Source organism: Geotrypetes seraphini, chromosome 4 (assembly GCF_902459505.1).
Source record: "Geotrypetes seraphini chromosome 4, aGeoSer1.1, whole genome shotgun sequence".
NCBI lineage: Eukaryota > Metazoa > Chordata > Amphibia > Gymnophiona > Dermophiidae > Geotrypetes > Geotrypetes seraphini.
Genome location: NC_047087.1, coordinates 103,733,997 through 103,747,327, shown reverse-complemented (window position 1 = coordinate 103,747,327; position 13,331 = coordinate 103,733,997). Strand labels below are relative to the sequence as shown.

Sequence of the window (13,331 nt, the reverse complement as noted above, 5' to 3'; positions counted from 1 at the left end):
ATGGACAGCAACCATTTCTAATAACAAATTATAGATATATCACTCCAATATAATATCTATTAATCACAATAGAAATCAGGACAATATTAGGCTGATATATCTTAACATGGGTAGAATATGTATGTTACCCTTGAAAGATGGACTAAACTTGTGGGCTGTGTTACAGTGGTTTGCTATTTGCTCATTTATATAAGCCTCCAGTAATACAAAGTCTGTCGTCATTCACAAATACATCATCAACTGTGTATGAAATCAGAACAAACTTTACACAGAATAATTTACCGGGCTTCCATCTCATATGCAATATCATTGATTTGTTCAGCTTTCTTCTGGATTTCTTCTCTGGCATATTCATCTGCTGTACTGTCGGTAGCATTTAAGATAATATCCTCCAGGTAAGTGTCTACTGTGCTTTGGTGCACTTTAACAACCTAGAACAACCATTAGATACAATTTTTCAGTGAAACTTTTACCTATATAATTTTCTCAATGAAGCTCTGGTCTCCAATTTAAAAATAATGTTTTGAAATTCAAAAAGATGTCCCTAAAGAAAATAACTGCTTCTAGCTGTCAGTGTACTTCAAGCCAAATATATTTTAATTTAGATCCGTTTATTGTATTTCAAAAAACAAGAAATATCCTTGTGGCTGTGAATGTCCTTATAAAAATGACTGGAATTCAAAAACTGAAAATAAATTGTACACAAAACCAAACGAAACAAATCAACAAAACAACTTATAACATAAAAACTTTTTTTGTTTTCAATTATAATGTGCTCAGTCAAAACCACTTATCCTGCATCAGCAGCAGTATATTGTATAGGTGTTAGTTAGGCATCATAGCACTCCCTCCCTACCTGCCTGCCTGTATTTCAGCTATCTTTGTAGCACTCGCAATATTCAACAGTCACAGAGGAAAATTTATTGAAAACGTAGGAAGATAAGCTAGCATCATTTGAAAGGTGGGTGAGGCAGCAAAGTATACATTTGTCTATTTGACACTGTCCAGCTGACCCAAGTATCCTATCCCCTGGCCTAGTACCTCAGATAGGAACTTGTCTTTGCCCATAACTTGCTATCATCTCGAAGATAAGAACTCAAGGATCCCAGAATTTCTTCTAACTCCAAATTTTTGACTTGGAATTATTAGGTCACTTGCTATGAGTTCAGTTGGCTATGTCAACATAGTAACCTTTGCCTTGCCTGTCTGAAGATTTCGTCCTCTTCTCGGCGCCGTCTTTCTTCTACTTGGCGCCGACCACTCTCCTCTGCTTCTCGGATACGCCGATGTCTTTCTGCCAGCATGACAAAAGCATGAATTCTCCTTTCCTCCTGTAGTCGCACCAATTCTTTGGAAAGGAAATCAAACATGTCTGCTAAGACTCTCCCTTCCAGCTCAGATAAGTGATCATCCATCATTGATATCTTGATTAAAAATAAAACAGAATCGTAAAACCAATGTCTTAGCTAAAAGTTTTCCATCAACATTGATTAACAAGATAGGCCTGTAATTTGAAACCAAAATGGGATCTTTATTTGGCTTTGGCAAAACGATTGTTAATGATTCTGCCATAGTACCTGTAATGCAACCCTTAATTAGTTGGGACTGATATAAATTTAATAAATGTGGTAAAAAGGTATTTTGAAATGATTTATAAAACTCTACTGTGAAACCATCCCCACCTGGAGCGGATCCAACTCTAAGAGATTTCAACGCTGTTTCTAATTCTTTTTTTGAAACAGAATGAAAAATCTTTATTGCAGAAGGTAACAGAAATGTGTGAGCAATGGAATCCATTACATCTGTCTTGGTGGGGGAGAGTTCAAACTATTAAAATGATGATATTGCCTGTGGTTTGTTATCAGATGGAAATGTTACCAGTTTTTTTTAAGGGGTCCTTTTATAAAAAGTTAAACAGTATTCTTACAAAATTTATTTGGCTAGGCAAAACTCCAAGAATTGCGGAGGGTGGGATAAATTTTCCCAATTTCTATAGGTATCATCAAGCCTATATTTTGCGCCAGGGTATGTATTGGGTCCTCCCAGAGTCATTGATAATACCCCAGACTGGTTATGGTTGGAATGGCGACTCATGTTCCCTTTACGATTATGTCATATTCTTAGTATTAAAATGCCTAGATTATATAAAGAAAACAGAATATTTATGGATACATGGAAAACTCTGCGATATGTTAGTAATTTAACATCTATTCCAATCTATAAATCAACAAATCAAACTATATGGTTAAACTCCAAGATTCAAATTGGCAGATTTAAGATCATCTGGAAGCATTGGATGATTGCAGGTATACAAATTTTGGGCGATGTTATTTCAAATGGTAAGCTGCTTGACTTTTCACAGTTGCAACATAAATATGGTCTTAATAAATCACAAAGCTTTAGCTGGTTACAACTGAAGCAGGCTATTCAGAAGGAGTTCCCTGAATGGAAAAATCTAAATAATCAGTATAGTCTGGAGTTCTTATGCTTTCAGGTGGACTTCTTGAGTCACCAGGCTGCAGAGTGGTTTAAATTGATAAATGGATTTATAAATAAAAAACCTAAAAATGAACTTAGGGACATCTGGAGCATTGAGATAAAGCATCAAATTACTGCGTCTCAATTGCCACGAATTTGGTCTTGGAGAATGAGATCTACAGTGTCTGCATCTATGAGACAAACTTGTTTTTTTCTTTTGCATAGAGCATTTTGGACTCCAGTTAGATTACAAAAGTTAGATAGCTCTAAGTCTAATAGATGCTGGCATTGTAATCTGTAAGCAGGGACTTTAGATCATTTAATATTCTATTGTCCCTGTATCATGGCATTTTGGAAATCAATTTGGTCTCAAATTAATTGTTTATTAGAAAACCATGTAGCATTATCATATGATACAATAATGTTCGGAATGTCAATAAGAACAAAAAGTCAAATTTCATCAAGCAATAATAAACTTTTATTGATCATGACAGGAGTCGCCATGTACAACATAATACCAGTAATTGGAAAAATTACAGTAGACTTAACTATACCTTCTGGTGGAATTCGTTATGCTACATTTATAAAATGGAAAGAGTAATTGTCATACAAAGAGGGAATTATAATAATTTTAAAAAGATTTGGGGGCCATTGACAAATTATTGCAATGATTAGACACCATTTTCCATTGAAAGTACACTTATATATAGGGGGAGGGGGATGGGTATAAAGTTATATTAAGGTTTGATCAATTGATAATATTTATATGATATGTTTGATTAAAATATTTGTAGGAAGGGTGGGAGGGGAGGGTATAAATGTATGTTTTTAAGATGATGTTAAAAGAAGTACAAGTGATGTTTACAAGGTTTAAATGATATAATATTGTGTTCTTGATGTAAGATGGAAAAATGAATAAAGAATTTGGAAAAGAAAATAAATAAATAAATAAAACAAAATAATTTCAGTAAATATGCACAGATAGTGTAACCATTTTGTTATGGAAAAGCTACATTGCTTAGTACCATGTTTATTTTTTCTAAAATAAATATATGCCTTATAAGATAATCCACTGCCCATAAAATTCATGTTTTTTTAAAAATTTACTCCAAATTGAGTATTTTTTTACTAGGTTGAAATACAAATAGGAACAAAATGAGCACCTAGGGCTCGATTTCCACTGCAGCTCCTTATGACTGGGCAAGTCACTTAAGCCTCCATTGCTCCAGGCACAAAATAATTACCTATATATAATATGTAAACCACTTTGATTGTACCTACAGACAATATATCAAATCCCATCCCCTTTCCCTTATAACAAGTCTGATTTGGTGCCCAAGAACCCAAGTGCTTTCTTGACTGCAGCAACAAAAAGATAAGAAAGAGAGACACCTTTTTTCTGTCTCACTTTCTAAAATCCCCTCTTCCACCAGACTTGCTGATAAATGGTTGTGCACTCCTGTGGTTTTTCTAGGTATTTTACAAAAGATTCTGCATTTATCAGAGCCTTTGTAAAATAGAGGGGGAATTGAATGTCCTGACCTGGATGTTTCAATTCCACCCTTAACATCCTGATCCCTGGTCTCTGGATTATAGCAACTGACCTGAAATTATATTTTTGGTGCTCGGCAAAGTCCCTTGCCCAAAAGCAGTCTTTCTGTTGGTCGATGTGGAAAAGGCCTTTGACTGTGTCTCTTGGTGTTTTATGTTTCAAGTCTTGGCGTGTATGGGTTTAGGAGTTCGGATGCTAGGCTGGATTTGAGCTCTATATAATTCCCCCCTGGGGTGTGTGAAAATTAACAGGAGATATTCTGAAATGTTTGACTTGGCCCTCTTTCCCCAATTCTCTTTGCTTTTGTTGTGGAGCCCCTGGCCCAGTGGGTGCAGGAGAAACCCAACATGGCAGGTGTCAGAACCCCTGGGGGGGATTATAAAATCAGATTATTTGCAGATGATATTCTGTTTACTTTGACAGACTAATAGAGGTGTAGTTTAGTTTTTGCAGTGCTGGTGCATTAGGACTAACTGATTAACTATACATGATTTTCTCTAATCTGTATTAATCCTATATAATAAAGAGCTAGCCGCGCATGCGCACTCCTATTTGCGTGTTCTGTGCGGTGTAGATCTGTGGCCGCAGGAGTGCGCATGCGCGAGTCCCCAGCCTTGGCCACGGCTTGAGGCTTATGCGCCAGTTAGCTGCATCGGGCGACAGGAGCAGCTCTGGCAGCGGATGGCGGGAGGAGGGCTCATGGTCCTGCCGCGCTGCCGCTCCTGTTCACAGCGGCCTGCACGTTGCCAACTCACCCCCTCCTGCAACAACTGCTACCGCTCCTGTTCTTCCCCTCCCTCCAGTCACCGCTGCCATTCCTATTTAAAACGGCCTGCTGAGGTTCGCGGCCAGCTGTAGCGAACCTCGCAGGCCGCTCTCCACGTGGTAGCACGATCGCGTCAGAGGGAACATGCTACTGAGGTGAACAGCGGCCTGCGAGGTTCACTACAGCCGGCCGTGAACCTCAGCAGGCCGTTTTAAATAGGAATGGCAGCGGTGACTGGAGGGAGGGGAAGAGGAAAAAGAAGGGCCATGGAGCAGGCAAGAAAGGGGGCTGTTCTGGTGGGAGGGTTGTGCTGAGTGCAGATAGCGGAGAGTTGGGCCAACCTCTCCTTCCTCACCGACGCCAAAGAAGCTGCAGGCCCCGCTCCCTGTTGCGCTCTGAGCACTCACGAATGGCTGAAGGGTGTCGTGCCATTGCTGCAGGTACAGGGGGATTCTTTTGTTGGAGAGGTGTGCTGGTGGGTAGAAAGCTTTGCTCGGGGGGGGGAGGGGGAAGACACAAGGGGGTCAGGGAGAGGGAAAGGGGGCTGCTTTGGGGGAAGGGGTATGCTGGAAGCAGACAGCTTAGCTCTGGGGAGGCGGGGGAATGGCACAAGGACACAGACACAAAGAATGACACACAGGGGGCCATTGAGACAGACAGAAAGGAAGACATTCAGGCAGCGTCCAAGGAGAGACAGCCAGTGTCCAAGGAGAGAAAAACAAATAAACATAGACAGACAGACAGCGGTCAAGGGGAGAGAGAGAGAGAAAGAAAAAGACAGACACACACATCTATTCTAACACCCGTTAATGTAACGGGCTTAAAGACTAGTTATTCATAAATTGCTTAATATGTATTTGTATGCTGCACAGCTCAGTCTTTTTGCTTTAGGCTGCATTAAGATCATATTCATACCATTAATGCTAACTAATGTACAATTTTAGCTCCTCAACTCGTCACAGTAAATCACAAACAGCTAGAACAAAAAAAATTACTGCAGGAAACTAGTACCTTATGTTCATGTAAATCCCGCTGGCGCTGTAAGGCCAGTATTGCTTGCTTCTCTTTCTTCTTCAACAGCTGTCCATCCTCTTGAAGAGCATGTGTGATTCGGAGCTCTTGAATAAGTTCCAGCCGCTTTTCTTTTCCTTCAAACATCTTACAAAATAAAATAATATTTGCACAAGTTAACAAGAAACAGAAGTTAATAAGATCTGAACAAGGTGAAACAATAATTTACAGATGTAGGGGACTGAAAGATCAGCAGAGTCTTATGAGAAATCTTATATAGAAAGAAATAACATGAGTGTGGGTAAATCAATAATAAAGAAGAGTGACAGCGATTAGGAAGAAAAGAACAGAGGTCAATATGTAAAAGATTTGTCCAGCTAAATTTGGGAGTTAGCCAGATATATTATTGAGGTTTATATTCTTTCTCATTACTACCCTACCCCCTCCTCCCTTCAGTGAGCACATTATCCAAACCATTACTCATATAAAATTTATCTTCATAAAGATAGAGCTGGAGGTTTCCAGGGCAGAACACAGTTAAATTTTAGCCAGTTGGTGCCCATATGCACATAAATCAGGACAGGGAAAATGTTGTCCTAAAGTAATCCAGATATGCCCCAGTGAATCCAGATAATTTACTGACTCAATAAGTGTTTGAATATGGTGCTCAGTATGCTTAGAAAACAAATGCTGCATGATAAATAAAAAAAAATACATTTTTGAAGAGAATATGATGGAGAAAAAGGAGCAGCTGAAAAGATTAGAAGTGTAAATTAGGCATGGACGTTGTTTAAGGATCTAAGAAGCCCACACAAGATGTATTCCATGTATTTAAAAGGCAGAAGGAAGGCCAATTGACAGCCATCCTGAGTAGTAAGGATATTTAGCCATTGTCAAACCTAATGTGTATGTTTTTGACAGGTGGCCTCAGCCACTTTCAGTCCTATCAACCAATCAGAAGTGAGGATCCGCTCACCCCTCCCGGTCCCCTTTAATGTCTTTGTATATGATATAGCCCCCTGCAAGCCCACTCCATTTGCATAACCCCACCCATAACCTCACATTTTTCATAATCCCACTCCTTTTGGTGATGTCATGGGAAGTGACATAACTGCCCAGGCCGTGCTCCCTTTTCAAGATGGCGGTGTATACTGAATATGTATCACTTTCTACTTCATAGTACTAATGGCCATCTTGGATGGGTCACATGACAGGAAGTGACAATCACCTGACACCACCTCCTGAAGTACTGAAGGAAGCACAGATTGTTTGCCTGCCCCTCCCCCCTTTTTCAGCCCTCTTTTTACAGCATGTAAAATGTTCATTGACAGCACCTTTCTTTAATAAAACATAAACTTCAACCTTTTTTTAGACACAGCTCCTTTTTCTGTGTAAAAAAAGCAGCAGGCAAACTAGCACAAAAATCTCTGTTTCTGCACATCGATACAAAAAGCTGCTTTTCTCTCTCTTCAGAATGGTGAATTCTGCTCTCTTTCTCACATTTCAGAAGCCCAACCCCCATCTGTGTACTGCAAACAGGTTTATCTCTCTCTCAGAACATAGACACAAAGCGATCAGGTATTGACATCCTCTCAAATCATGCTGGCTCTAAAAAGGCAGCAATTGTTACAGCTAAAATATTCATTCATTGTTTTTAAAAAAAACTTTTGTTTAACCAAACGCTGAACAACTCGTGATATTTTTACAGCAAGCCCTAAAGTGTGTTTATTTATGGTACATCGTTTTACACTTTTAACGGAATGTTCAAACAGAGACCAACACTACAGCTTTCGTGGCTGACTGTTTTGATTTTTAACTCCATCAAAAATTATAAAGACTAGGGGGCACTTAATGAAGTTACAGGGAAATACTTTTAAAACCAATAGGAAGAAATATTTTTTTTCACTTAGAGAATAGTTAAGCTCTGGAATGTGTTTCCAAGTTTATTAGCTATTTATATACTGCCTATCAATGGAAGTTGTCTATAAATGGTGTGCGGTCAGGGCCTTCATGGGATTCACCCAACCCCTTGAAGGCCCTTAGGGCACTGCTCTGAATTTGGTTGAGCAAACAGAAACTGCTCAAACAGTCAAATTCAGATCAGTACTATCAGTGCCTTCTGGGGGTTGGGTGAATTCCCAGCCCTAGAGCCTTGCTTTTTTTATTTTGCTTACTTTTTGCTTGATAGTTTGACCAGCTGAGTAGGCTGCCTGTTCAACAAATCAAACTGTATTAAACAAAAAGTAAATAAACAACAAAAAAAGCAGAGCTGTAGAGCTGAGGATTCACCCAACCCCCCCTTAAAGCTCTGACAAGTAGGAATGGCTGATAGAAAAAAAAGAAGGTAATGATGTCCCTGTATAGCAGTGGTCTCAAATTCAAGCCCTTTGTAGGGCCACATTTTGGATTTGTAGGTACTTGGAGGGCCTCAGAAAAAATAGTTAATGTTTTATTACAGAAATGACAATTTTGCATGAGGTAAAACTTTTTATAGTTTATAAACCTTTCCTTTTGGCTAAGTCTTAATAATAATATTGTAATTTATAGCTAAAGAGACATATGATCAAGAAACTGTTTTATTTTACTTTTGTGATTATGATAAACATGCCGAGGGCCTTAAAATAGTACCTGGCGGGCATCATGTGGCCCCCGGGCTGTGAGTTTGAGACCACTGCTGTATAGGAATTCTGATGAGATCTCATTTAGAATATTGTATATAATTCTGGAGACCACACCTTCAAAAAGTTATAAACAGCATGGAGTTGGTGCAGAGGATGGCTACCAAAATGGTCACTGACCGCTGGTCAGGAGTCTTCATCATAAAGCATAAGGGGACAGACCTCAAGATCTCAATATGTATACTTTGGAGGAAAGGTGGGAGAAGGGAAATATGATTGGTATTTTAATACCTATGTGGCATAAATGTACATGAGCTGAGTCTATCATTTGAAAGGAAACTCTAGAATGAGGAAGTATAAGATAAAAGAATAAGGGGTACACTCAGAAGTAACCTCAGAAAATACTTTATCATGGAAAAAGTGGTGAATGTGTAGACCAGCATGCCAGTGGAAGTGGTAGAAACTAAAATTGTATTTGAATTCAAGAAAGCTTGGGACAAGTACATTGGTTCTCTAAGCTAGAGGAAAGGATAGCAGATACATGGATAGATAGGCCATGTCTTTATCTCCCCTCATGTTTATATGTTTTTATTATTATTTTTTTTTAATCTAGCTCCGAAACATCTAAGTGTCTGCAGCTGAAATGTCTAAAGTGCCCTTTAAACACATGCATCTTGCGATTTTTAAATCTCCATGTTCCATATTTGCATTGGCATCCAAAAAAACTCTACCTAGTAGGAAGGAGATAGTGGCACGCCATGGCAATCTTTTTGCTCCAAAAGGGCACAGGTTCTCTGCTTATACCAAGTAAAGAGAATGGACAGCAATATATGCCACAAGCTATATGTAGTCTACCACGCTAATTGAGAACTAGAGGACTGCAAAAGGAAATGGAGGCAGCTGAAGAGATATGAAGCACAAAGCTGGAGATACCCAGCCATATGTGAACCCCATGAGCCTGACCCCTATGGAGTGCATGGTGCACGGGCTCGTTTCCAAAGAGAGCATCCATGGCCTGGGAACCCATGACATCTCCCCACAGGCTGGGGATTTGAGTAAGGTTTGGGGAATAAAGATATGCTGGCTGTTCTCTTTTTAACCCTCTCTCCATCAAGCTTGGACAGTGTTGGGAGGGCTGCTAGAAAACCCAACTGTACTAGAAGTTATTGTATGTGTGAGGGGAGGACATAGAAAGCATACCAGGCTAAAAGGCTGGTTATCAGGGCCCATGTCCTAACAATTCAGCATAGAGTAGTGGTTAATGCATAGGTCTGAGAGCACTCAGGTTACCGGTTTGAGGCCCGCTGTCTGTCATTTTTATGTGCCTTCATCCTTCCACCCTTCTGCCTCAGCCTGTCACTAGCCAATAGTTATTCTTGCTTTCAAGGCATCTGTGGCCCTCCCACTATTCTTTACCCACCTGGCTGTATGGCCATAGGCATCGAAACGGGAGGTAGAGGTGGAGGGGCCAAGGCCTCCCCAAAAATTGTCAGAAGAGTCAGTTATGGCTTTCTCAACTCCCCCACCTACCGCCTTTCCGGCCACTGTAAATTTAAATTTATGGGCAGCCGGCGGTGGCAATGAAGTGAGCCTGCCACCATTGGTCTGCCCCAGAAGTCATCATTCTGCAATGACTTCCTCTTCCCGCATGGGCAACATGCTTTGGAATGATGACTTTTGGGGCAGGCCGACAGCGGCAGGCTCACTTCATTGCCGCCACTGGCTGCCTGAAGATTTAAATTATATATTGAAAAAACCACGCTAAAATAGATTGAGAATAAAAAGGCTGCAAAAAGCATTTCTCTACATAGCTTCAAGCACACTCCCACTGTGAACGTTCATACAGTGCAAGAAACCAATGCTCAAAAGCTACACTGAAATACCATAGCACAGGAGGAGAAGATTACAAAAGGTGAAAGTTACCTTCATTGCTTGTAACTTAAACGCGCCCCTGCTGCAACCGGTTTTTTTCTCAATCTATTTTAGAGTGGTTTTTGCAATATATAATGCTAGTTTACATATGGCTGTCGGGTACTGTGTTTATACTATGTATGTCTTTAAGGATTTAGTTTTCAATCTTTTTATTGCATGGGGTGGATTTTAGTTTACTGCTAGTGTCTAACGTAGTTTATGTTTTATAAAGGTTTAGAAAATGTTCAGATAAATAGCTTTGTTGTCATTCGAATGGAATGTATTCTTTCCTGTAATACTTCTATTTTTATTACTTTTCATAGTTCAGCAACAACTCTATTGTCCCCCGAGGCAGGCTCTTTTGTGGCTGAAACGCTCTGTTTATAGTGGAGCGTCAGTGAATTTAAGATTTAGGAAGGTTGTTTTTCAAATTAGGGTATCCGTATTAATGGCTTGAGCAGGATGTCATTTAGATTGCATTAATACATGTATAAGTTCATACACTTTTATGTGTGTTTAAAAATTTGCAAATTAATCATTATCTATGATAAAAAAAAAAAAAACCCTCTCTTCCAATGCATTTCAATGGCAGCCAGCAATACACAGTGTAAGCATAGGGAGATCATTACCTCAGGAGCTGATTAAACTGGATATTTCAGATCTTCTGGCCGCCTCACCTTCCCTGTCACCTCAGATCACGACCACCAGGACCCCACAGGGAAGACATGCGGCGCGGTTCCGATCCCGGCGTACCTGCTCGGAACCATGCGTTCTACCTCTTTGCGGACGAACCAGGGGAGAGATGGCTCCTGAACCTGGAGACCCGATCCAATCTGCAGGCTGTCCAGAGGGCTTACTGCAGTTTCAGGCTTACAGAGCACCCTCCAGAAGCAGACAAACTTAAAAATGTCTGCGATCTCCTGCCGAAGGATCACTCGCACAGAGTTGATCCGCAGCACATGGGCAAACCCGCGGTACTGAAGAAAATAAAAGACTAGGAATTGAGAAATAAAATCACGAGCAGAAGAAAACTAGAAGTTCTCAGCAAGGCTGCAGAAACAAACTGAACTTCAAGGGGAGTAGCCGCACAGGTGACCTCGCAGAGGGGGGTTGGTTTTATTAAGTTCTGCAGCCAAGGCTGGAATAGATGTTTTACCTGCTAGTTCAGCCTCAAGAGGGATTGTACAAGAATTAGGGTTAGCCTTTGTTTTCAGCAATGTGGCACTTTGGGAACGCAATGATCTTAGTGGTTGATAACCAGACATACTCTTAAAAATTTCAGGAATCGTACTTAATAGAAATTGGTGACATAACATAATTGCTTTGTATTGAATTCTGAATACAACTGGCAATAATGCAATTGTCGAAGATATGGAGTAATATGCTCACATCTTGATGTTCCAGTTATAAATCTGGCTGCGGCATTCTGAACCACCTGCAATGCCCTGCACCTGGTCTTAGTTATTCCCAAGGTACAGGACATTGCAGCCGTGACAAAACCATTGCTTGTACAATAGCATTGGTTTTAAACGGTACAATAAATGTATCTGTGCAAAACATATTTGCACTGTCTTTACCACCTTGACATTGGTGGAAATTATTTAAAAGCATCTTTTGGGGGATGGGAGGTTGTGGAGGGGGGTTCTGTTCTGACTTGGACTGTTTCGTCTCGTACTGAAGAATCCCAGTATGATTTTTGGCTGGGTGGGAGGGCGTGATTGTATGGGATATTGGTTGCATTATTTATTGTTGTGTATATTTTTGCATTTTTCCAATAAAATCGTGGGGAAAAAAAACCACACCATCTTTTGGTAATATTATGTGCTGTGATTAGATTACTATTTGCACCACTGGTAGAAGACATTCTCTTTTTACCGCTTGGCGCCTTGTGAACTAGCATTCTATGATAACATGAAATATCCATTATCTGATATAAGACTTATGCAATAAAGCAAATGTGATTCAGGATTTATGTGGGGAAGTGAAGGAGAGATATACAGCAAATGGATAAGAAGGCCCTGGATATATAGTTAAGAGCACAGATAGAAGTAAGTGCAACCAGAGACTGGGAAAAGATGATTAGAAAAATAAAATCACCAGACAACAAAGACAGGAAAAATTATTTTATTTTCAATTTAATGATTGAAATATGTTAGTTTTGAGAATTTATATCTGCTGTCTGTATTTTGCACTGTTCAGGAAGAAATTAATTTCTTTCTATTTCTCTGGTGTTGTACTCTACAGTATATAGTCTGGCATCTTAGGGTTTCATTTGTATACTATATTAGTTCTTTTAGTTTATGGTCCTGTATTTGCATAGGGGTTATCTATGTACTGTATGTGTGACCAAGGCCAGGTGTTCTGGTAGGAATGAATGTTGAAAAGTTTTGTGTAGTTTAATTTTGTGGTTAACCATTGAATTACAATTAGTACTATTATTATTATGGGGTGGAGTCAGGAGCACAGCTTGTGCAGGGTCTAGGGAGGAGCTTTTTGGCTCCCTCAAACAAAAAAGCTGCTTATGTGTGTGGCTATCTTTCATCTTGGCTTTTGAGGTACACAGTGCACTGTACTCCTTGTCTCCTGTACTATGGGATGTGGAGGCATACATCAACTGGTGTCATGACAGTGGCAGTCCTCATCACCTGTGGAATATGAGTGCACATGGAGGGATCTGTTCAGGAAGGGTACAACTGACTGACAGGTTAGCTAGTGCAACAGACACCTTTCTTCTACTTTACCTGTGCAGATGAAGACAAGGACTCTGAAGGAAAGGACAGAACCAGCAGTCAGTGCAGGTGCCTCAGCAGGAGAATGGCGAGTCTGTGGCAGCAGAGGGCTCACAGAAGGACATCATAGCAGCTTAAAAGCATGAGGAGGACATCAACCAAGAGCTTCCTGCAGGAAAGGAAGAGCAGGGATAGTGCTGGAACCCACACCACCCCGGCTGGAATTGCCAGATACCCCTGTAGAGGTTGAGGAGCAAGATGAAAAG

The 13,331-nt window shown here is 40.2% G+C and overlaps 1 protein-coding gene across 3 annotated transcripts in view; it reads right to left on the bottom strand.

Moving 5' to 3' along the window:
- The window catches only part of CFAP91 (cilia and flagella associated protein 91), a 174,408-nt gene that overhangs the window by 34,142 nt on the left and 126,935 nt on the right, over positions 1-13,331 (bottom strand). For all 3 annotated transcript variants that reach the window (XM_033941433.1, XM_033941432.1, XM_033941434.1), the window contains exons 13-15: positions 5,808-5,954; positions 1,203-1,424; positions 283-431 (exon numbers count right to left, since the gene is read on the bottom strand). In XM_033941433.1, coding sequence (XP_033797324.1) covers positions 283-431; positions 1,203-1,424; positions 5,808-5,954 — 518 coding nt within the window. The remainder of the gene's footprint in view (positions 1-282; positions 432-1,202; positions 1,425-5,807; positions 5,955-13,331) is intronic.